Source organism: Scomber scombrus, chromosome 14 (assembly GCF_963691925.1).
Source record: "Scomber scombrus chromosome 14, fScoSco1.1, whole genome shotgun sequence".
NCBI classification, from domain to species: domain Eukaryota; kingdom Metazoa; phylum Chordata; class Actinopteri; order Scombriformes; family Scombridae; genus Scomber; species Scomber scombrus.
In genome coordinates, this window is record NC_084983.1 from 9,017,056 (window position 1) to 9,043,553 (window position 26,498).

Consider the following 26,498-nt stretch of genomic DNA (forward strand, 5'->3'; position numbering starts at 1 on the left):
ACCGTTAACGGCGCTGAAAATTCACAATGCCTCCCAGCTCATTATCAGACATAAACCTAGATTCAGCAGATGGGCTTTTTTTTGGTTGTTGTTGTTTGCTTTGTTTTGTGTTCTTGACAAGGCAACAGCATGTCTCTATCGCAAAATGAAACCTCCTTTTGCCACAAAAGGTAGAAAACATATTAAGGGGGCTATAATTAATGGTATAATTAAATTATCTGACATATAATGCAGATTTGAAGGTCAGTCCTTTTTCCCCCCTGTGAAAGCAGCAACTGTAATTTAATTTGACTCATGTATACAGGACAATCCCGACACACACACACACACAAAAGGAACGGCTTCACATTTTGATAATATTGCCACACACCCAGGAGCCATATGGTCTTTGTCAGGGTCTCTTGAGTACTTCCCCTCTCCTCTCCCTTTACCATGCCGCTGCAAGCCAAACAAACTCTTTCCCTACGTCCTGACACTCTGGCGCAAATCTGGCTCTTGGAAAAGCTGAGCCAAGGGGAATATAGCGACTAAAATTGTTTAGATAATACTTGCAGTGCACTCGCCCCAGTCTCCAGACTGTAAACACAAACCAGCTGTCCCTGGAGTGTGATACTTATTCACTGACTGATCTAACCATGGGCCAACTGGGAAAGAAGGGAGCGGAAAACAGGATGAGGAACAAGAGGCTAGTACGGCGTTTACAGACTGTCACAGACAATTGGAAATAAACACTGATATCTGACTTTGTGGCTGTGGATGAAGAGCATTTACAATGTGTCAGTGTTTGTCTATCAAACAATATCACTCCTCATCCATATGGAGAGAAAATGACAACTTTTCTGAAACATACCGCTCCACTGCCACTTAGGATCTTTTACTGCGTTTATCCAGAGCGACTACAGAAGGGATGTTGTCAGCGGCAGTGACAGCTATTTGAAGTGAGGAGCCATTAGTTAATGGATAGGGGCAGGCAGAGAGGGAACCTGACCTCTGAGAATCCTCCTCTCCCTCCGCTGCCTCGTTCATCTCCCGCACCCGCATGTTTCCAGCATAAGATTACAATCAAAGAGGAGCGGACAGGGAGACGGACCAGGGGTCCCACCTCAAGCTGTCAATCTCACAGTCTGACTGAGCTACACATATCCCATGATCCACTTCAGAGAGCACGGTGTTACTGTGAACATGTCTGTCATGTTAATGCAGTCATTTAATTACCACAAGCCATCATACGTCCTCCTCCTCCAGCGTTTCCCTCTTCAAGATATGAAAACAAAACAAAACTGCATATATTTAGCCTGTTCAAATATAAACAGTGCATGGAGAATATGTTTTATCTCATTTATTTTAGAGGAAGAGATCTTTACTGTATGCGCTGATGCACAGAGACTGTTCACATAAGAAGCATTTAAGTTAGCCAGTTGGTTGACAGGAGGGTGGGATGAGCAAAAAAAAAATCCTTTTATTGAGATAAAAACTGTTTGTAAAAGTCAATTCTTCCCTTTTTCTTCTGCTATTGCACATGCCTGAAATTATGTAGACACATACTTTACCTCATAAGTGATATATTGTTGGAAAATGCCAGTATGTTGCTATATTTTGAATTGATTTGACATCCAGCTGTGTCTTGTAATTCCATGTGGGATGGGCCATATTAATTGCCATGATGTGGAAATAAAAATAACCAGTGAATAGATAGACAGAAGACTGAATGGGGACATTTCTGCCTTTCTCTCCATACCTTCACATGTATGAGGAGAGGAGTGGTGTGGCTTCATGGTTGTCTTTCCCTGTGGCTCATTACTACACTGCAGTATTGAGGCTTCACCTTCATCCCAGTGACAAGGAACACTTTCCTCTAGCAAATGGCACTGTCCAATTAGTTTAAGAATACCATTTATTCCTCTCTCTTACTGAACCTAAAAACAGGTCTACTATCCAATAACCTTTAGAGTACACAGGCTGTGACTTTGCCTTCACCTCAATAAAGCGCTTCATGATTGAATCAAGTGGCTGAGGTCAATAGGACATATGTTCATTTCCCAGGGTCCTCTAGGGTCCCTGCAGGCAGAAAAAAATATGCTGAGTGTCTTCTGTGACATTTATAGGATAGGAACTACGTTATATGTCTTTTTTTTTCATTTAATCTTTTTTACTTTCAGAAAGGGCTCCACTGGCGTGTGTGTGTGTGTGTGTTTGTGTGTGTGTGTGTGTGTGTGTGTGTGTGTGTGTGTGTGTGTGTCCGTGTATGTGAATGTGTGCATGTTGTGCGTGTTGACACAGTATTTCAACCCCTCGGTCACGCTTCAGGCACCAGCACATACTACATCTGTCACTGTCTCTACCACGTCACCTCAATTTTCTGCAAACAAGTTTCACTTCTGTGCCTTGAAGGACAGACACTTTTTGCTCTCTCTCTCTCTCTCTCTTTCTCTCTCCTCCTCTGCTTCCTCCTACTCTGTCACTCCTGTCCTGCCTCCATCACTTTACATCTGTCAGCTTCTAATGCTGTCTTTTGTCAGCCGTCTCCCCACTTTCCATCAACTCTCCTTCACTTTAGTTAGCTCATAGAAGCATTTGAAAAAAAAAAGTTTACTGTAAATTTATTTCGAAGTGAGTGGAGGCGTTTATATGTAATTGATTTCTCACTGTAGCTTTCACACTTAGTTTTTCTATAATATATCAAATGACTAATGTTGTGTGGGTTTCTTGTCAATGCACAGCTGTCGCCAAGTCCATGAACTCATCAAATTATATAAAGTGACAAGATATTCATGACGGCTAATCATTTTAATTAACTGTGACTACTTAATGTTTATTTGTAAGGACAGGTGCATAGAATATTCATGGATTAACCTCTTTAGCTACAGTCATTTGCAATACTTATTCTAATATATTATTGCTGTTATGGATCATAGATTAATTGGTGTAGTTAGCATATTCAACTATAATACATCTAATTTTGGATCATAATTGCTTTACCAATTCCTCTAAGAAATTCTAGGAAACTTTGTATCTCTAACATGTTGACTTTTCAGGAACTACAGTGAATATCCTGTGTATAAATAGACACACATTATTTAAATTATAAATTTGCAATTTTCACAATGTCTGTCTTAAAACAATATCCAGATGCCCACATGAAAACTGAAAGAGGTTTTCCTCTCTGAATCATCAGAGATCAATCATTCCTTCTGTCCATACTGTTCATTAAAATTCAAATACATTTCCAAAATCCACAGTGTGCTGTGAAGTATAGCAACAAAAAGAGAGACTTTGGCAGTAAAAGAACTATAATGTTGAAATATCTACTTGTTTTGACTAATTTTGATGGTTGAAGTTTCATATTAGGTTCAGATATATTTTTGCACATAGGGGAAACTGTGGATTTTGGCCCCATCGCTTTCATTGCAAATGCCTTATGAAGAGATCGTCTAACGGTAAGTAGGAATGATTATGGCTAGAGAAACCTATTTCAATGTTCATGTGAGTACCTGACAATTTGAGTTTTAAGACAGACTAGAAAAACTCTGAACCCACCCTCCTATTTAGCATTCATAAGCAGTATATAAACAGGTTGTACACTTCTTATAAATGCTAAGTGGAGAGACTTTGAGTAAAGTTTTACCCAGGAGCTAACAACACAAGCAAAAACAACTTGTGTTCTCGAAACCCAATCATCCTTTTGAATTCTCTTTCCTTAACAACTTGTCAAAGCAATCTTTAAGCTATTTAAACACTATACACGAAATAGATGAAAAACGATCGGACAAGTCTGTCCATTGACAGAGTAAGGTCAATCCTCCTTTTAACACTCTGCAGGCTCACAGTCCTCTCTTAAACTCCCTAACTCAGCAGCATTTGCCAAAGGGGGTTCTGTTTTACTATCCAGCCCCAGGGTGATCCATGAATCTGTGTGACCTCTGAGGGATGAGGTAGGGAGACATAACTCATCCAGGCAGCTTCAACAAGTCCTCGCTGTGTTCCTGCTCGACCTTAAAAACCTGGCAGTAAATTCAGTGAACTCCAAGTAATAAACTCTCCCCCAGGAGGGCTTAGCATCTTGGGGTAGAAGTGCTGATCAAGCATTACCGTGATACCGTTTGACCATCTCTTTCATTATAATTCAAAAGGTGAAACAGACACCAGAGGGGTATTATTATTTTAAAACCTTTGCAAAATATCTGCCCAGGAGACCGAGCTTGGGCAGGGCTCTGCAAGCTGACACAGCTGAGCAAAAAGATCGACAGTAAAGGATGTGGAACAATGTACTGTGAGGGTATGGGTGCTTATCACCAACACTTCCTTCTTTCAGTGCATTATTCATTCTTGTTATTTTCCAAACCGACTCCAGTGTTTTTGGAGTTGCAGAACCTGTGCTCCATAGGGATTCACAGACCATCTGCACTTACCCTATTCTGATGGTCGTAAGCCCTGACCTTTTTGCTCTCTGCCCTCTGCCTGCTTCTCTACAGGCTTCATTCCATCACTCTAACTAATACACACACACACTCACACACACACATTTGGCTGCTGCATGCAACCTGGCAGATTCCAAACTGAGACATACTGCAGTGAAAGGCTGTTTAACTGGCAACACCACACACTTGACACTTGCAACTCTACGATTCAGCGAGTCGACACTGTCACCTGTTAGACACACACTCACCCCCTTGTTTAAACCTGGGGACTAAAGCAGACACACAGCTGCTGCTTGTCTGACAGGTGTGTCACATAGTGAAGTTTCACCTGTCCTTAAACCATAAAAATGACCTTTAAACCATAATTGGAACGAAAGTAACAAAATAAAGCAGGCTTTTTAAATTTAATTACCGTGTTTTATATATAATTAGATCAGCTGGAGTTCAAAGCATGGAAACAATCAATGCAAAGGAAATATAACAAAGACTGTGATGCATTGTAATAAAAGTGAAAGTATTTCAATGGGTTTTTTTTATGTGCAGGAAATAATCCAAAGGTTAGCCTGCTACTTATTTCCTTTAAAGATAAAAACTCCTGTTATCATCGTACCGAAAGCGCAGTGAGAGATCAGGAAATGATTTACAATATTTAAAAGGGCTCAGATGATAAATGCACGGATATGTGCATAAAAACACCTGGGTATAAGAGATAGTGTCTTGTTTATTCTTGGTCAAAGGTTTACAGATCTGACAGACTTCTGTCATCATGTTTGATTGCGGCCGCTTTTATGTTTTGGTGCATTCTCTGGTTAATATTAATCATAAACCATGCTGAGTGAGGTAATGTGTGTCCATGTGAGCTTTATCTTTTTTTATAGGACTTTCTAAACAGCTGTAACTTACTGGCTACTTCCAGAGATGCATTGTGACTGATCGCCTGGCCCAGGTAGTTTCGGGCCACACAGACATAGCTGCCGTCGTCTGGCTTGCTCCGTCGTCCGTGGACGATGCGTAGGAAGAAGAGGGAGCCGCTGGGAAGCAGCATACGGTGGGAACGGGGGTTGTCACGGTCTGTCTCAACGCGCTCCCCATCTTTGTACCATTCCACTGTGGGGGTTGGACGTCCCTCTGCCTTACAGTTGAGAGTGGCTGGTTCCCCCTTGGACACAATGAGGTCAGAAGGGTGCTCCACAATGCGGGGAGGGAAGTCTTCCTGCCGCAGACGAGACCCTAGAGGAGAGGACGAATTTAAAGGGGGTAAAACAATAAAAAAGAAATTAGTTCTATACACTTTACCACCAAATTAGCATTATAATACATACTGTAAATATCAAAGGAATATGAAAAAACACACAACAAAGAGCCATAATGAAATTTATCAAATAATCCTTCCATGCAAAACAAAGTAGTACTAATCAAAACAGCATCTGCTCTGAAGGAATTAGACATGGCACATTATTATTACTGTTCAAGTGCCGTGTATTAACAATAATCCAGTTTGACAATATAATTACCACACAATTACATGTCACTCATAAAATGTTTTGCTTTTGCTTGAGCAGTTGGAATCCCATGAGGCATTGTAAATGTGTAAACAATGCTGACATGTGAATTCTTCAGGATGTAATATCTTTTGAAAATATGACTGGCCTTAAAAACTGTATTTGCACAACAGCTATTGAGAAAAGCTTAAAAACTGGATTATGATAGGATTATAGTGTTATCTGTGAACTTCAGTGACACGACACTACACAACACAACTGCTCATTTCATTTTTTTAAATATTCAATAGTGGTCATTTTTATTGAAGAAATGTCTGCTTCTAACAGTACAGGAAAACAGGAGCTTCCGAGTGTATTATAGTATCAATGTACAGATGTCCATCCTCAACATGAGCCTTCACTCTAATGCAATAGCATGCATGTATGTCCAGTTGTGTGTGTTCCTGTGTGTATAGTTACTTATGCTATAGGTTCACCATTTGGGGCCAATTTCAACACAGCCTCTGAAATCATTAAACCACCCATAAAAATACGAATCAATACCTCCAACCACCATATGAACACTAACAACCACAAAATCACCTTTAATCCCTATATACACTGTTGAGATGTCAATCATGTTGGTCCTCTCAAAGAAACGGTGTAACAATGGCTCCCTGTGAAGCAGAGGACACCACTAACCTCCCTAATGAGATCCAGGTACACACCTCCAATGCCTCTGTACATCTTACATTCCCTTCAACTCTTTCCAACCCCCCAACAGGCACATACAACAGCTCCCCCTCCAACCAAGTCCACACACAGACCCACTGATGCTCTCTCTTCTCCTCCTTCCAGTATTGTTTAAATCTGGTGGATTCTGCAGAACAGCTGCAGGTGTTATTGTTTTACATAGATTAGATTTTTAGTCACCTTTAATCCTAGACCAGAATGCTCAAGCAACTGTGCTAAAACTGCAAGAGAAAATATAGAGGGAGAGTGAAGAGGGACGGAGAAGATGAAGGAAATGTGGCTTTAATGTCAGTCATGCAACCACTGTTTACCTGTTTTTATTGCTGTGGGAACACTTTTCTGTCCTTTCATGCCGGTACAAACACCAGCTTACGCAGCCTTCAGCAGGTCACGCTTTAATGTACCAATGGCCCTGTAAAGCAGATAATCACTACCGTGCTAGAGAGTGATGAGCTCCTCTACTCCCGCTGCAACCAATAAATCCTACACAGACAAGCATTTACCCAGAAAGATAACACCTCACACACATTGTGAAATGGGTGTGAATTTGATCCACTGGGTAGTGTGGTAGATTATTTGTGTGTTTGCACAAATCTGAATTTACTGTATTTTCCAAAAGCTTCAAAATGAAAATGTGATCTTATCTAAGAGGTAGAGTACAACCTCCTACCCTAGACAAAAAGTCTGGAACACTAGGCATTTGGTAGGTGCACAAGCTTATCATTAAAAACTCTAAGGTATGCTGACATTTGAGTGTGTAGCAACTAAAGGGTCCATTATACATGGATGGCAACCAGTATGACGAAAGGGATGTGGACTGCTGAGATAAGGCCTCCCAATGCCAGCTACTGCAGTCGTTTTATTTGGTTTTGTATTTTCCTATTTGCCTCATTTGTCTTATTTTCACCCTTTACTGCTGTCAAGCGCTAAAAGGATATATGCTAATGAATGGAACATAACATAAAAGCTGATGTAATAATGAAGTTCAAGAGCATTGACTGTATACTTTGTGCTTAAATGGCAGGCTAATTTTCACATTCAGAATACAGGGCAATCTTAAAATGACCTTACTCCGAAAGCTCCTAACTGGAGAGCAATGCCACAACAGGTGCAAAAGTGTTCCTGCCTCCACACAACCATGCCAGCACACATTTGAAAGAGAATGATGAATTTTTAATCTACATGATGGCATATAAATCCTGTGCACGACTTTTATTTGTAGGATATCTTACACATTTGGATAAAGCTTTTGTATTTCATGTACGCTGTGGTCAGGGACACACACAAGTCCTTCTCCCATTGATATTTAATGGAAGATAAGCTGTCAGGAGATGCATGGGAGATTAGCTTATATGTTACCCCCTTAGTATGCACTCCTCAAGGCAATCCCCCTCAATTTATTGTACAGATCCTCATTAAGCCCTGTGTCCATGTTCTTTGAAATATGTATCCTTAAGATGGCACTTAATTGTAAAGGTGATAAAATATTCAACATCTCTCAAATCAAACAGAATTTTAACCTTGTTAAAGTGCAGCACATCCCCTTCCTTCACAGTCTTCCCCAACTGACTTATACTGCACTGCCATGTAGTGTTGATTGTACAAAAAGAAGGTAATTAACCTGACGTGCCAGATGGTTTGTTACACAGAACTCTATGAGAAGTTGTCATTGGAAACTATTTGGAAAAGGGCAGGCATTGTCAAAAAATACTTGGCAGGTGATTGAATGAACCATCTATCACTGTTTATCACCGTCTTACCTTGGGAGGCAGCTGGATTCACGACACTGATTCGACACAAGCTCATTACTTGAAAACCTGACAAGATGGATTCACGTGTGATCTTGTGATGTCATGATCTCGCCAATCCAGCTGTAAGCAGGTAATTACACACCTAAAAATGTTCCCTAATAAGATTTTGTCACCTCCAGAACTTTTTTTGTTGTTAACAACAGCAACTGAGGGTTCTTTCTTTTTCAGCTTGAAGGTTTGTAAAAATGACACTGGATTGGGAGTGACCAAATCTCAATGGGTCAGGGAACAATTTTGGAAATGTATACACCATGATCAGGACTTTTTGAGAAGTTAAAGACTGGTTCACTGCTACTTCCACCCCAATACAGTGGAGGCGAACAGAATTTTAAACAAAATGATATTGAATCTACAGCCATGCTATCAACTAGATTAGAGGAAAAGTCAGGGGATCCCTAAAGTAAGTAGGATTCGTCCTTTGAACAAAAATTCATGACAATTTAATCAATAGCAGTTGAGCTATTTTTCTTTTTATCTTCTGTAATTTGGGTGATCTGATTGTTCAGCAGCACAGTCTGACAGGGCAACAGCACAAAGACAGTTTCTCACCTGCAGCAAGACAAACAAACTGTGCTCCCAAGAGTTGCAACAGAAAGGATTGTTACCTGAATGAACAAAGTACCACCTGTCATATTTGAGCCGAAGGAGTTTGGAATGATTGAGAAATGATCTTGTTAGTTTCAAGACAATACAAAAAAATACCACCCAAAAAAAGAAAGAAAGACAGGCAAAACCACCAGTTTTACACACTGTCTAGACATTTAAACCTTTAACGGAACAAAATAAACAAGGTGGCCACTGTGGCCTTGGGTCCATGTTTACCAGAGCACACATGCCGCTTTCCTTGTTCTTAATTGTGTTGGGCTGATGCCTAAGGGTCCAAACAGCTCCCTAAGCTCCCTGGCATTACAGAAAGGCAATATCAGCCCGCCACAAGTGGGCCCCCAAAAGACCAGGCTTTATCTGCAAAGGGCCAGCAGCCAGCACACAATCAGTATGCAAAAACATGCACACAGATGCACAATGGAGTACATACATACACACTAAAGGTCATTTGTAGCACCTGTGCTTCTACAAATATGTTTTTGCTGTCAGTCATCCCTGAGGGAGTTCTGTATTCTTGTGAAGATCTAGGAAAAAGGGAATGAAGAGCAACAAATACCGAGAAAGAGGAGCCTGTCTCTTTAGTTGTGTGTCAGTCAGTGAGAAGCAGGAAGCTATAGTATGTTGGCATAACAAACTAGGTATTTTGTATTTTATTCAAATAGGTTTGGTGAATATGCAAGGCAGAAAAGAGGGCATGACAGGAGCAAATGAGGATGAAAATAAGAGATGATGAAGAAGGAAGGCTTTAAAACAACAAATCATGAGCACTGAGATCATAATAAGACAATGTGCAGATATGAATGTAATTTACTACAACATTGGTGGTCTTGGATCGGCCCACCCCAGTGTCATTTACAGTACAGTACAGTATGTATTTGGAAAGTATGAAAGGAGGCTACTATGACTGTTTGGATCCAGACCAAAGAAATATACAGAGAAAATATCACATATCACAGTCAAATAAGCTTGCTGCACTGGGGTCCCTATAGCCGTCAGCTCGGCATGAAAAATTATCTTCAGACAAACTGACAGACACATGAGCACAAAAACTCACAGACTCAAACTTAAACTCCAAAACCTCCAAATTCACATTCTAAAGAAAGTTCAAAATTGTCTCTGTGGTTTTCCCAAACAAGCAATTACAAAAAAAAGCAGCGGCTGACATTTATTAATTCAGAGCACTGCAGACTTAGTGCCACCCTTTGGTGCTGCTGACAGCTGTGTGACGCAGTCAGCTTGATCAGTGACTCTGACACCAAACGTACCAAAGCCATAGTTGTGGAAATGGTAAATCTACACCTGAGGTACTGTGGGATTACCTGTGCTCGAGTGCCAACACCACTCTGGAAGAGTAGCAGTCAGGCACATCTAATAAAGCCAAGCAGATTTTGTGGGAGGCTTAAGAGTGTAAATGGAACAGCTACTGTATGTCTTGTTAAGGCAGTCACTTTTTGTCAGTCCCTACAAGAAATTTGGTTTCTTTCTTAGTGAGGCGTGGGCTAGATTGTGGATCAAAGTCCACACTGTTAAGGGCGAGACAGAAATTTCCAGAAGCTTCCAAGTTCACAGCACTGCTCTTGTAAGTCAAATGACATCATATGTTTGAACAGGCAACCATCCAAGACCAGGTCAACAACAAAATGACAATAGAAAGATTTATACTAAAAGACTATGCTATACTAAGAGCATTAAGGAGACAGACATGACAAAAGATCACCATAGAACCTAGACAGACGGAAGGGCAACTTCACTGAACTAAATAAACACTGAAGTTGTTTTATTTTTAGTCAGCTAAGAAAAATGTCATTTTAAGTTAGACTGGTCAGCAAGTGTCAGGGCGTGATGGATGTTGGGACTTCCCTACATGACGTACAGGGCAAGTCTCAATTACACCAAATTAGTGGATTAAGAATGAATTATAGCTGAATGAATCATGCATCTGAATAAGAAATGATTGCTGTCAGCATTTCCATCCTAAAATATACTTCACAGACAAAGACTAGACTGCTGTATGACTCTCTGACACTTAACTCACTGAAGCAAAACATTACTGTGATATGAGGATGATATTATGCAAGTGTTTGCTGTGCATCACTGCACCACCTTTGGTATTTTAAGCAAATCTCATATACAGAAATGTCAGCAAAACATTCAACAAATCCTCTCTTCCAAGTTCTCAGTAATGTGGATTCAGCAATACATCAAAGGGGCTAAAACAGGTACAGGAACCTGTTTATAAAACTGTGCAGGCTCTGTGATAAAAGGTTACATGCACACAAAAGTAGTAATCATGAAAACTTTCCATATCTTTTCCACAACTCATTTTCTCCTTACTAAAGCAAAATTAACTAGATATTATGAGTATATATGAGCTTGCATGTTTCCCCGTTAACTTTAACAATTATCCATAAATGATAGGTGTAAAAATATGTTATGGATATTAATATTAATCCGCTTGCCATTTAATAACCTGAAAGAAAAAATGACTATTTTAGATCAGATCAGAAACTGCATAAAGCTTTTGTTGGGTTAAAGGTTAAAGATAGATGTGTTGGTGATCATTATGGTTTTAATGATCTGAAACACATCTTCTTAATTCATGATTCATAAGAAATCTTCATAGTGTCTTTCAAAATTCAGATATTTGACTATGTTTCATAACAGATTACCTGATTTGTTTCTACAGTAATGAAATAATTAGACTTTTATCTGCCTATTGGATTTTTGGCAGATATTTAGCTTAGCTTAGCTCCCCATGTAAAACCACAACGTTTTTGTAGGGATTAAACAAACAAGATAACCTGTTAGTAAATGTTCTGTTGTTAGATCTGTTCTTTTACCTTTGGACAAAGTAAGGCTAGTTTTCAGTCTACATGCTAAGCTACGCTATCTTCCCATTTAACAGAAAAACATGAGAGTGGTATCAATCTTCTCATTTAATTCTTCCTATGAAAGAAAACAAATGTACTTCCTTAAAATGTCAAACTACTTGTGTTGCTCATCTCTTGGAGACACGTACTCCAAACATACACACACACACACGTTCATTTGTAAAGTAAAACACAGAAAACCAATAAATGCCAGACATTCTTTCTCAGGCTGTATAAACTACAATTAAGTGGAACAGTTGAACACTGTCATTCACTCAAGTATGTGGGGGAAAGAATGTGAGCGTGTTTCTCTGCCTGTGTGTGGGCCAGGAAAGGTGTCTGCAGCCACACTCTCTCTTACATTAAATCCTTAAGGATTTGATCTCCTTAATTGCATTTGTAGAGGTGATTTTATTCAGATGGAAGTTATTACAAACTTTGTTTACAATGTTATAAATCAGTGTTTCTCCCTTCCGCCACTTTTCAAACAACACAATATTGAATGAAGCAGCCCCCAGAGAGGAAAGTCAAGGTCACAGACATGATAACAGCACTCAACTGCAGCACCCAGATGTTCAGGGCAAGATACGAGCTGAATGTAAGCATGAAGAATCTGCTCGCAGGCTTAACACAACACAGGCTTAAGAATTCATATTACAAGATGCAGACAATGATTTTTTTCATTATCAGTTAATCTCTCGTTATTTTTCTACTTAATCGATTCATCTTCTAGTCTTTAAAATGACAGAAAATTGTAAGCATCTTTAAATAAGCAGATAAATCTCACATTATTGAGAAACTGCAATAACACATCTTCCCGAAAAAAATGATAATCAATAGATAATCAAAATTGTTGACACTCTTTTTCTTCTGATTAAATGATTGATTAATTAACTAATAGAAAGAATACCAAACAGTCTCTGCATTTACATCTAAAAAACATTCCTATGTTTACATCAAATTACTTTTTAAACCCCTTCAGTGAGAATTATTTACAAATATTCATTTCTTTAATGAATCATGAACTATATATTTTTTTACAGTGCAATAACACAATTTTATTTAAGCCCCCCCCCCAAAAAAAAAAAAAAAAGATCTACTTTGGGGTTGCCATCTGTTAAATGCTTACTGGGAAGGTAACAAGCAATAAAGTCCCCCGGACAGAATCAAACCAGGACATTGCTGGTACACAATGAAAATTTGAGCCAACTAGGTCACCAGGACACTTAAACTGGAGAATGAATCCATCAGGCTGTCTATGACACACATGCAGCGGTTTGTTTGTTTCAAGTCAAAACCACATATTGTGCAAATGAGGGCACAATACAGTATGTTGTACCTTTCTTCTTTTTTTTCATTTCAGACATTAAACTGAATTGCTGGTCAAGTATGTATGTACATGTCAGCAATGCCAGTATTGTTAACTGATAATACCTTAAGTCAAATATTGTCAGCATATATTATATGTTTCACTTTTATATACTGACTATATATTGTATATTGCCATAGTGAATAAGGAAGCTGAGGTGTGTGATAGTCAGGAGCTTACCTTCAGTATTTGTGATGAGAAACACCTTAAGAGCATCGCTGCCTGGAAAGGCCAGCAGCCCAGCCGAAAGGCTTATCCTCACTCCATTAAATGTTCAGTGGAAAGTAAAGTGGCTGTATAGACCATTGATTATCATTCAGGCGGAGCTTAAAAGTCAAACTTTCCATGAATAGAACAGACAGTGAAGTGGTGCCTAGGTAGTTTGTTATTATGAAAGAAAAATCGCTAGTCACTATGTGTCACAGTGAAAATGGGATTTACTGCTTTACATGCCTCATCTTCTCATCGCAAAAAAGTTACAATGTCGTCTTTAATATAATCAGCTAAGCAGAATGCATGTTTGACCATCTGTAGTTTATGTTTCTTTCATCTCCTCTGAGGATTATAAGATTAAAAAAATGTTATTTAAATTGTGTTTTGCTAAACTGAATTAATACATTAATATTGCATTAGCTTCATGCTGTGTCATTGCATGTCACAAGTGCATGTCTGCGTGACCTACATTTATTTTCGGTCTTAATTGCGCCCCTGGTAGTGGCAGCCCAGATGTGAACTGACTGTCATACTGTGAAGGGAGAGAGACTTTGCCCACAGCACCAAACCCATCTCCAAAACTGAAGCCCTCTCACAGAAAACTCTGGTGGCTGGAGACTCACTTCATAAATGTGTGCATGCAAACACAGAAACATACATGGACTGTAAGTAAGCAATAGACAGTGCCACAATATGAACAGACACTCTCAACCACTCTTGATTACTGTCACTGTAATAAAAAGCCTGAATGGATGGACACAGCCCTGGATGTGTCTGAACTGTATTGACACTAAAAGCAATCATAGCATTAGCTTTATGAGTCAGAGAGGACATTAATAGACATTAATAAGAGGGTATGTTTAGCCTCAGGGGATTATAGGTCAGTGTTGGGTAGATTCACTGAAATTTTCCTGGCATGTTAAGAACCTGCATAGTAGAAGAGGAAGATGGGTCTCATTTCACCTGGCAATAAGACAAACTATAGGATACTAAAGGGAAATACCCACTTTATACATCTGGTAGTACCATCTAGTTGGAGTAAGTCTGACTTTAAAGGGATAGTTCGACATTTTAGGAAACACACTGTTCATTAAGTATGAAGCTAGAGCTGAAAGATGATTAGCTTAGATTATATTAAAGACTGGTAGTAAGAGAAAACAGATAGTCTGGCTCTTTTTAACATTAAAAACTTGAAACAGAAAGAGAAATGTGAGAAAAACAAGTTGTGATGGACCCTGGCAATGTTTAACATTTGTAAATATTTTATGTGTCGTAATTATTTCTCCATCCTGGAATCTTGTCATCATCTGCCAGGCAATAAATAAAAACTCCAGGAAGTCACTGCACTGCAATGCAATGTAGTTAGGACCAATAAAATGTGACACACAAGATAACCACTGAGATATAATGTGTTAATGGGTCAGCTTTAGGGGTGCTGGTTGGTGTATTCCTTTTTCAACTTTGGAAAGAGCATATTAGCTCTTTCCCATGTGCTAAGCTAAACTAATCCTGGTTTCTCTTTCAAAATGCAGAGCGTAGCACATCACCCCCTCTTGTGATACGTTGGTCCTGCTATCTGAGCTGCCTGCCACCTGTTTGACTTGAGTGCTTCTTGGTACTATGAGTGCACAAATACATTATGCTGGAATTTATTATTTTTTACAAAAACCTAATGCAAATACATCTATGTCCACATGGGAGTTAGATTGACTGATCTGAACATCAATACACCTTCTTCTTCCTTCGGGGTCTAACTGTGCTCCCTCATCAGACTCAGTAAAAAATGGCTAAACCACAAACTGAAATATGCAAATGTGGCATGTTACTCTTCTTTTTCCACAAATTAACACACTAACCTGGCATTGCTTATAAAGAAATGGTGCTAAAATGTGACATGTTGTTTCTAAAAACAGTTTTAAATCTTAAGGCAGTGGTCTGACTGTTTTAAAGACAGCAGTGGGTGTCTGACACACTGGCAGCAGTCGAGCCAGGAAACCAAATGCAAATCTTATCAAAACACAGCTGCTGCTGCTGCTGCTGCTGCAACTGCCACATTGTTACCTTCATAAAAACACAGTCCTCTTTTTAAATATGAGATTTTGCAGCAATCGCTATGAAAAATGTGTGTGTAAAATGTATAATGTATAAATATATATATATTTTTCATTATAATGATGCAATCTGCTAGTTGAGTTGGAGTGTGGCCAGAAGATTATAGAAAGAACAAAACAAACGGGAGTCTTCCCCATTTCAAAGATTTGTATCTAAAATTAATGATGGGAATATTTCAGACACATGAATCACTAAATTAATACATAAAGGCCAGAGCTTCATTATAAATGTACTGTAGACTGTAGACAGGAAATAGATTACCCCCCAAACTCCATCTTATATTGTATTTTTCAGACAGCAGTCTATTACCTGTAGAAAGAGGCAATACTACAAGCAGCAATAAATCACCACAGTGGGAAAAGCCAAGATGTCAGAGTTCAGTGAGGATGAGAATCAGCTTCTGGAACTCCATAATATCCTGACCTCTTTTTTTTTCTCTGCAAACCTGCTTGTGTCAATCACCTCCACTGGGCAAATCTTCTGTGCTCTTGACAAATTGCTTTTCATTTCCATTTTGGTTCTGAAGGGTTGAAGTCTTTATGGAAAGAAATCTTCAGTCCTTTCTTTCTGTGAAACATTTAAAGCTTAAGCTTGATATGCTTTTGCAAGAGATTTTACAGAGGTGATTAAAACTGCTCATCTGGAATTAATCTAAGAATTTGTCTGTATGAACAGCTTTTTATTCTACAGTATTCGTGGTCCTGCTGTTGATCACACATGCTGGCACAGGGCTGGTTGTTGACTTACGGGTATATGGTTAAATTTTGAGATTGAGGGTCCAAAAGAACTGCTATTTTATCACGACAAAAATGATTTAAGTGGCATTTCTGAGCTAAACTGCTCTTCTAATAAATCATTGTTGTGTGCAAAGGTTCCCATTTGAAAATCTTGGCAATAGCTGTGACGATCTGCTGATTGAGGTTCCATTTGTCTGTTAAACGTAATTGAAATGATTTGTCAAAAAAAGGAAAAAATAACTGAAAGCAACAATTTCTCATAAATCTCATTGCCAAACCAACAATGTTTTGGAATAAAACAGCTTTAAAACTCTGGCTACAGGACACACTTGATACCAATCTTGCAGCAATAAAGCAGCTGTTTGAAGTAAGCAGAGCAGTGCAGGTAGTTTGGTTGATTGGAAGTAAAGCTCGAGTCGGCTCCTTTAGTTCTGCAGTGTAAAATCACAAGCTATGGGAACAAAATGTCTCAGTGATTAATGACTGTCTGAAGTTTCCTTTTATCTGCATGTGTTCTTGCATACAAATTCTGAACATGAGTTAATTACTGTATTTCAAAACATAAAGCCACCAAACCGTGCATCTGTCAAAGAGCACACTGCTCTGTGCTCACCTCTTCCAAACACCTTTACAATTTCCCTGTTCGCACTTTCCATTTTACTCAACCCGGAGGCATCTCTTTGGCTATCTTGCCACTCAGCAACCCCTGGTTGTATGGACTTCCAAAAGAAGGCCTTCAGCTACAATGTAACCCTGTACGGCTGAAGAGAAAATGGAATGTAAGAAAGTACAGCCTGCACTCACCATCTTTTTTTGACCATATAAGTTTCGATCTTATTTACACAAACTCTGCAGCTGAATTGGCAGATGGAGCATTGTTGATGAATGCGAGGGGGAAAAAAAGATTAATGCTTTCTTAAGAACTAATCAGTGAGACATCAAAAGTAGTAGGAGGGTAATAAAAGGACACGTAGTAAAGTAATAAAAACTAATAAAAGAACAGTGATACTGTAGATGAAAGACTATAAAAGAAGCTTGGAATATTGCAATTGTGGCACCTACAATTTTATGGGACAATGGTACATCTTAATCTTGGTTACATAATGCATAACTTGTCAGCTCTTACAACATTTCATGTATTTTTACCCTAATTCAAACCCTAACCCTAACCCTCATCCCTGTATCACATTAGCTGTTGAAGCCATGGATAAACTAAATGGATAAACACAGAGTAAAGTTATGTGCTTTGGACAAGATGTTTCATTCATAGTGTGTGCGACATCATTCCTTCTTACATAGTACAAATATCTCCCCCCTGGATCACCCACCAGCTAATGAGGCTGTACGTCAAAAGGCTCCAGATGCTTACAGAGGCTGCATTCCAACATCAACCTCTGGTTACATTAGGTATGTCCTCTCTCTCCCTCATCATTTACTGAAGGCTTACTACTGTACTTCTTACTGGGAAATTAAGGTATGTGTTTGATTTAGATGTGTTCTGATCAATTTTAATATTAGAACTAGACCTGGGTGATATGGAAAAAATCAAATATCATGATGTATTTGACTAGATACCTCAATGTTGATATTACAACAATATTGTAGGGATGACTATTGGTGCTTTCACAAACATAATTACAAGGGGATTTTTGATAAATAGTCATCAGTAATGTGGACATAATGACTAAGTGTGTAAAGACAAATAATACAAGAGCTAGAACAAACTGGTAAGTTCAGAAAATCACATCACTTTACTGTTATGCAGCCTTTAAAACCAGGAAAAACATGTATGCTATATCGCAATATTAATATAATCTGAGACAATCTTTAGTCTCATATCACAATATTCATATAATATTGATATGATGTCCAGCCCTAATTAGAAATAATGTCTTAAAATCAAACCCAACTCCTTAGTTTGATGCTTTAAAAATGGATTCATAACCAACTGTTTAAACAGCCAATTGAACTGAACACAACAGTAACTTCCCATGACATGGCTCCATAGGCTCTCCAAGTTGACACCATGTCTCTGTCATTAAGCTGGTGCCAGAAAATACCTCACCAGATGAGAGGCCCCTCTTAACCTCCACTTCCAAAATATGTTAGGAGGATAATCACATTCTTCTCCATAAGAGGACACTGATTGGAATCTTTCAACATACTAAATAAAGGAAATGTCTCCTCTAAATCTATTTATAATATACTGTCCATATTTTCTTACTCATATTTACAATATATGGCACTGAATGTACCATTTATATTTAGAAGTTGTTGTTTTGTTTTTTAAGTGCACATCCAAAACAATAAGACAACCTTAATCATTTAGCACTGCATTAATTATGTAGTAGCTCAGGTTAATTAGTTCAGTTCAGTTAATTATCTAATACTGCAATATTGCATTCAGGCTCCTGTCTTTTTTCAGGTTGATATAAAGGCATCACAGCTGGATGGTTGTAAATCCAACCATTACCAAAACTTTTAGTGCCATCACAGCTTCAGTCCGTACTCCTGCTTATCTGGGAATGCCATCCTGAAGCAATACAAATGCCAACTAAGAATAGATCAGCTAATTAAAGCAATTTATGCATGTTTTGGGCTCTTCAGTGAGAGATGCTCTGGTGGGAAAACAGGCCTTTATGCTGCAGTCTTCACATAGAGGGCTTTGAACCCTGTCAGTGAGACATGAGACGAATGAAGGAGAGAGATGAGAAGGACTGAGGAAATGGCGGAGGGATAATGTGCTACTGATGTGTTCCATCACAATACTGAACCATTCCTTTTTTTTAAAAAAAGCTAATTTAAGGTTTAATAGTCAGCCTAATTGATGATCTGTGCGTGCTTTTGTGTGAAAATGCATCTCCGAGTGTATCTAAGCGTGAAAGTGAAAATAGGATAACAAGCATATTTATCTATTGATTATTAGCCGCCTGACTGGAGAGGAGATAGCTCACACAGATGTAACCTCAAGAAGCATCTCAGGCCGCCATGACCTTTAAAACTGTGCTTTCAAAATTTTAATTCACCCAATTACTCTTAAACCAAAATCCTTGAGGAATACCATACACCATCATTCTGAAAGCAACCACTGTAGCACCTCAATCATTGATGGACAAGTTTAAGGGTCACAAGGGTACAACTCTTTGCTTCAGAGACACAGTCTGTCTGAGAAAGAGACTATCTGCTCATGTCAGCCCATCTCAGTGAGAGAATGAAAGGAGGAAACAAGCTGGATTCACAGATCAGCCACACATTGCAGGTGTGGGTTCGTCTTTACAATTACTTATAAAGCCTCAAGACTGTGAAAGAGCAGATTTATCTACAGAAGTAATTATCTTGAGTGCCTCAGCACACAGCCATAGCTGGACACTGACCTCAGAAAAGGAAATAGACCAAAAGAGTACAAACAGCCCGGAGAAAACCACAAACCCAAGGGAATGTCTTGGCTTGAAAGCTAGTATATCTAGATGACGTTGGTGGTGGTGATGGTGGTAGAGGGGTGGGAGGGAGGAGGGGGTTGAGGGCAGCGCCTCAAAGTGACAAGAAAAAAATTAAACAAATCAACTTCAGATGACAATAATTACACACAACCACATTTATGTCTGTCTAATGATCACATTTGATTAGAACAAATTGTGGATGGTTGATTTAATACATCACTGATGTGGCAGTGAAGAAACAAACTTATTTGTATGTTTAATATTTAAATGAAATGTTAAACACATGCTTTTATACTTGCTTGATTGAGTCAAGTTGTTTGTTTTTTTTGGCTTTCTTTTTTTTTAGGTTCATGCTTGAGTTTCTATTGCACTTTATGAAAACACCACTGTCTTAATATGAGATTTTCAGTCAACACAATTGAATAGCTGACTGATAGCTGACTGACAGATGAACTATGCTACAATTCTTTTTCATAGAAATGAGTGATAGGAGAGTTTGAGGGAATAGTAGGGGTGTGGGAGGACCCCTCAGGCAAGGAACCTGCTACCTTTGTAGGGCTGGCAGATAGTAATCGATCCTCTCAAAATGAGGAGGTATGTGTGTCTTGGAATGTGTCAATACTTATGTGCGTGACCTGTGTGAAGGTGTGATGACCTGTGAACTTCAGGCCCACAGGCACTTGTTAAAGCTCTCTCTAGCTTCGGTCACACAGGGCTGGCAACTGCGCTCCGTCTCACAGCACCACAGGAAACAAGCGAGTAAACAAGGGGAGCAATCATGAATCACAGCTTTCAGCACACAATATCAAACACACATTAAAGACAAGCTTACGCTAAAACCATTACATATGCATTTATGCACATTCAGTCAGAACCAAACAATTGCAGCAACATCTGCAGGGGTTTGACAGACAACAGACAATCTCAGTAATTCAGCCTCAACAATTCCTGGTGGACAAAGTTCTCGAGAAGTTTTTTACAGCTAATAACAATCTAAAAAACACCAGTGTCAGACAATATAAATTTCTCATGAGCTCATACACTCTGTATGGGCTGACTCTGTGGTGCTATGTATGTCGACAGACACATAATTTAAGGTTAAAAATGTTTACTGTGGCTTTATTTTTATATCGGAACATAAAAACATCGTATAAAGTCAAAACATAAACCTCAAATCAGATTTGATGGATCCCAAGGGTGGGTGAGAAAAATATAAATTGCTTAAAAACTTTAAAGCCACTTAAAGTTGGAAAAAGCAAGCTGCCAACACTGCCAACAAAGAACGAAAGAACAGATGCTAAATTAGCAAGCACCAGCACACCTTGCTTTGAAACCTGAGTAATTTCAGCAGATTCTCAGACAAGTTGAATGAAGCCACATTGTGAATGCATTCTTTTCTTAGTCTGTTTCTTATTCCTACCCCACATGTTTGTGTGTTCCAACAAATAACAGGAGTGGAGATGCTCTCCAACCAAACTGGTCTCCAGTGAAGCTTATTAGTCACATTATTTCAAAGGAACAACAGAGAGAATCTGAAAGTTCCATCCGGCCAACAAAGGAAGCGTCGTTGGCATAAAAATATGTCTTATCAGCCCCATCATCCATAGCAGAGAAGTTCTCATTAGTTTTGAACCTCAGCTCATCACTGTCACCATCACAAAGACTACAGGGAGTTTTGTTCTCTTAGGGGACGACAAACCTTTCCACAATCATGCCATCATTACTTGAGGTCCAGTATTCTGTTACAAGTGTCATGTAGTATTTTGTGTCACAGCAGTCAACCTCTTGCAGCCGTGAGTGTCAGTCTCCAAAACAGCACGAGTAAGTACATGTGAACTCTGACCTGTACACAACTAACTCCAGCGGGCCGGCCAGATGTCTCAGTCAAACTGTTCCCTGTGGAGTTGCTACACACACCAATGATGGAATTATGCTGTGTTCTTCTGGTCTCTAAGCCCCTCTTGTACTTTCTTCTCTGCTGGCAACACATGGATGAGATGATCTCAAGCTCAAATAAGCCTCAAAGGACTTCCGTTATTTATTGCCAAAGTCATTAACTTTGCTATTGGCTTAGTTGCAGTTATCACTAAAATGATGAACAAAACTGAGTTTGAGAGAACAGTTGTGAGACAACCGTCATAAAAAAGAAATACAGGATGTGGGCCTTTTTTTCTTCTTTCCCCCAGTTCCTTTTTTAGACAGTGTTTTCACAGACTATCAAACAAAGCAGGTAGAATGGCGAGGCAAGTCACAGCATCACTCTGGGGATGCATAATTAAAATCTGTGGGATGAAAAGGACAAAGCCACCTCGACGTGAGCATATGCTTTTAATGGCAACCATTTAGATTATTATGTATCATCCTATGACTGTTGGCAGATTTATTATGAGGAGATTAAACTCTCAAACAGGCGGAGTTCCAGGTCCCTCCTGTCTGTACAATCAAATCACTCAACAAACAATTTTAAGGGCTCAATGTTTTAATGATTGACTATTGTATGCTTTTATGCTACAGTCCAGAATGCCAGACAAGGGAGTGATTTGGTATATATTAAACACATGTAATCATTTTGATTGCAATCTATAAAGCAGGGATCATTTTCAAGGACAGGTGTGTAAGCCTGGCTGCTCTCCCAGCTATGATGTCTTATATACTGTATATTATATACAGATTTATAAAATCGCTGTAATCTATGGTGGAATATGGACGTGATAAACACACATGCACTCACAGGTTCACATAGAGGGCATCACTATGTACATTTACTGTACTGCTTATCATATCCTCCAACTCACAAGGTCTGTGACACATTTTTTGGCAAAAGCCTGCAATGCACTACTGGGCCAATCAGTGAGCTTTGTCAGAGGTCTGTCAGTGAGCATTTATCAGAAGTCTGATCCACTGCACTGATCCTTCAGCCAAAAGAAGAGTGAAAGAGAAAAGTGAGAAAGAGAGAAATGCATCTACTTTACTAGTTTACCAAAAACACTGTATTGAAAAGAATTGAATACATATTCCTTACTGGAAACCCGGATACTTACAGTAGATTCATGTCAGAGCTCTTCAAGTGAATAAAATAAAGCATATAGCATTTAAGCAATTAAAATATTTTCTTGATCTTTGACATTTTTGTTGCTATAGCTTACTGTTTGCAATTTCAGAAAGTTTGTGTGGGGTACTTCCACTGCAAATTTAATTGCAAATGAATATATTCACATTACATAGAAGGATCAAGGACCTTTTTTTAAAAGGCCAACATACAATAAGACAACACCTCTGACATAAACACAAACTTCCTAGAGTCACTCATGAAACTCTCTGAACCGAGTGGTTGAACTAAGTTTGTCAGTTTGGAAATTTATAGAAACGAACTGGAAAATTGGTGTCATACACATTTTTGTGCCCTTGATGTGGATAGTTAAGCCTTAGCATGTTTCCTCTTTTGAGTCACCACTGAAATGTAAGAAAAGAGTCGGTAAAAGGCTGTAAAACTGTACCGCTGCTCCACTGCTGCTATAGCCAGTGAAGCCAGGAAGGACATTCAGTGCATTATCTTTGGTTTGGAAAGTGTGAGGAATGAGGTTATGTTTAACCCACTTGTAGTCTGAAGTTGGCAAATTACCTCAGCCATCAGAGTAGCAAAAAAGCTTAGAAAAATAAAACCATCACTCAGTGTCAGAAAGCTCTAACACTGAAAATGTATTGTTCATTATTTCAGTCTATGGCCACTGCTCTGTTGCTGACAGCTGACAAGATTGGCACCGGTAGGAAATTTGAAGGACGTAAAAATATGTGTGATTTATTGTGTATCTTTCCCTGTAATTGATATATTCTGACAAAAAATATACTATGTATATTCTGTCTGGTTGAAACTCTACTTGTTTTGCTGAAATTAGTTTTACTTTTTCATTGTTCCTCATTTGTATTAAATACTTTTTCCCCCTTTTCTTTTGTCCTCATTAAAACCAAATATGTAAGACAATATTGGAAGTGAGAACCCTTCCTTTTACCACAAACTGGGCTTACAGAACTGTGATATTACTTCTGCTTGGCATCAATTAGACCCCGGTGAGGTCTAATTCCCTGTTAAAAACAAACTGTTATAAATCTCCAATAACAGACTACTAATAGGAGACTTATTTGGGATTTAGGGGGGGGGGGGGGTAATGCTGCCTATAGTTCTGAAAACAACATGCCAAAGTACTGACAACACCAAGCACAGAGCATCGCATTTCACATTGTTTTACTTCTGAGCTCTCTGAGAGACCAAGTAATGTATTATTTTCTGTAGTAACCCTAACCCAAAATCATTTCTAAGCAACTGTATTAAAATTAGAAACAGCATTATGTGTTTTGAGAAGTTATAGAGTGTATCCAGGACCCCAAACAGTACATTATGGTTAAATATGTTTTTAAAAGTATATGTTTAAAAATATATTGTGGAGAGACTTAGTGATTAGTCTCTATTTGGTTGGCTGTTGTCCCTTATATTTAACTTTAACCCTAAAACATCTAAAAATCATCACTGCTGACTCAAAAAGCCCATTTCCAACAGCAGGTGCATATGTAAAAATGTTATTTAATATTATGTGGACTCAAACTACCCAGTCTGTACAAAATAATAATCTGTGTGACTTTTGCTGTTGCTGCCCTAGTTTACATCATAATGTAGACCTACCTACACCTGTGAGGTCAGCTGTTTGACTGGGATGATATCAGCCACCTATGTGATAAAGGCTAAAGGAAAGTGTGGGTGAGCCAATAAAGCCTGGAACGAAAATATGTTGTCAGCACTCCAACACAAACTTCTCCTGTGCACCTCAACCTCCAGCTGCAATATCAGTGTTATATCAATGTTATCCTGGAGTTAATTTCCCTGGATGAACCTTGACCCTCCAACATAAAGATAGCACCTATATGGCTGGCACACAGCGTGTCTAATCCAAAGGTTTACTTTCTGTCTCAATATTACAGTTCACCCAGTATGCATATTTTTTGACAGAAGCTCTGATTTCCTCACAACATGAATGTCCTAGTGGAGAGTAGTCTGGAGTTGGCTCAACCAGAAATCAAGTTAAATATAAAAGGAAATAAAAAATAAATCAAATAAATGCATTAACTTTCTTGAACAATTTTTTTTCTTCCATTTTGACCTTGAGCATAGCTGTGTGATGTCAAAATGATATAATAATGAATTTATCATGCAGCAACTATTGTCAAAGCACAGAGCAGAAATAATACATCCTCACTGGTCTAACTGGTGCAAAGGGACTCTTCAAGTGGAGTCTCTCTGTTCCTCATTAACCTGCAGCTCATATGATGTATGCACTCACTGAGGACTGAGGATGATAACCCACTGCATGTCCTACTTTGACTTCTCACATGCATTTGGACATGCCATTGATCCTATCCTATGCATAAAACATGTTCTCACATAAACCTTTTTTTTATCCAGACACTTATTATAGCAATTCATTTTCCACTGGTGTGATAAGAGCTACTTAAGAGGCTGTGTTTCTTTGGACTGTAGCAGTAGGTATAGATAGATGGGTCACTTTCAGCAACGAGGCAGCGAGCAGCATGGGTTAGGGGCCACATACTGATACCACTGGCTGCACAGAGAGAAGGTGACCAGAATACCCGCAGGGTACCATGACAGATCAAACTTAGCATATTCATCCTCTCCTCTCGTTTTCTCTCTCACTCTCTGTTCTCTATTGGTTTTCATTACTCTTTCTAAATACAAAAGCAACCCATTCCCAAACAGAAGAAAAAGCTATATAGGCAATAAATACACCAGCAAACTCATACCTGAACAAATGTGTAGAAATGCCAGTAGACAGTAAATCCCCGTGAAACAGGCAGGCATCATTCAAGAGGAGCTGGAAACGGTGTAAATCCACACTTAGAATGCGCTTTGTTTTGTCTATTTCATCTAAATCACAACTTCTACTGCAAAGCCGCTAATCGGGATGATGGGAGAGTTGCTGAACTCCGCAATAAAACATGTAATAATGTTCAGAACAGCTCCTCAGAGGGTGGTTTTCTATTTAATCAAAGTTCAGATCAGTCCGAGGCATCGTTGCGGTCGAGAAGTAACACACTCAACACTACTTGGATTTTCTCCACTCCCGGTGAACTCCTCACTTCCAAATGCTGATAACTTCGCGGAATTCATCGGTGATCACTGTTAGTTCCACTTAAGAAGAAGCTTTCCGCAGTTGAATAAAAGTGCAAGAATCCAAAGAGCAGAAGCTTCCGGTTGCATTCACTTTAATGGTTTAAATGCGTACTTTTCCCCCCTTTCACTCCGGTTTCGTGGGACTGGCGCTGGTTGGATGAGGCGCCGTGCGTCTCTGCGCTCAGTGCTGGTTTGGTTTTCCTACTCAGTCAGAGGCTTTTCTGTTGTACAGACGAGATTCCTGCGAGTCAGGCACCATTTAACCGCATAAGGATGCATTCACAACACGAGACTCCACTAACGTGTGCATTAAGCTCGCCACTTATGTAAAAGATCCAGGCTACAGTAGTCTAGATCATGTTAGAAAAACATGAGAATTACTGCAAACTATGCAATGTGAATGTTATAGTTTTGATATCCAAAAGATTAAATTTAGCAGACAATGTCCAACAATAAGTTCCACAAATGTAAGTTGAGCTGTTTTATTAAATTGCAGAATAATATGCA

The 26,498-nt window shown here is 39.0% G+C and overlaps 1 protein-coding gene across 1 annotated transcript in view; it reads right to left on the reverse strand.

Moving 5' to 3' along the window:
* The window catches only part of LOC133993756 (roundabout homolog 1-like), a 79,900-nt gene extending 53,797 nt beyond the window's left edge, over positions 1 to 26,103 (reverse strand). The window contains exons 1-2 of the mRNA XM_062432813.1: positions 25,622 to 26,103; positions 5,322 to 5,648 (exon numbers count right to left, since the gene is read on the reverse strand). Of these exons, the coding sequence (XP_062288797.1) occupies positions 5,322 to 5,648; positions 25,622 to 25,682 (388 nt within the window). The 5' untranslated portion in view covers positions 25,683 to 26,103. The remainder of the gene's footprint in view (positions 1 to 5,321; positions 5,649 to 25,621) is intronic.
* Between the last annotated feature and the right edge of the window lie 395 nt (positions 26,104 to 26,498).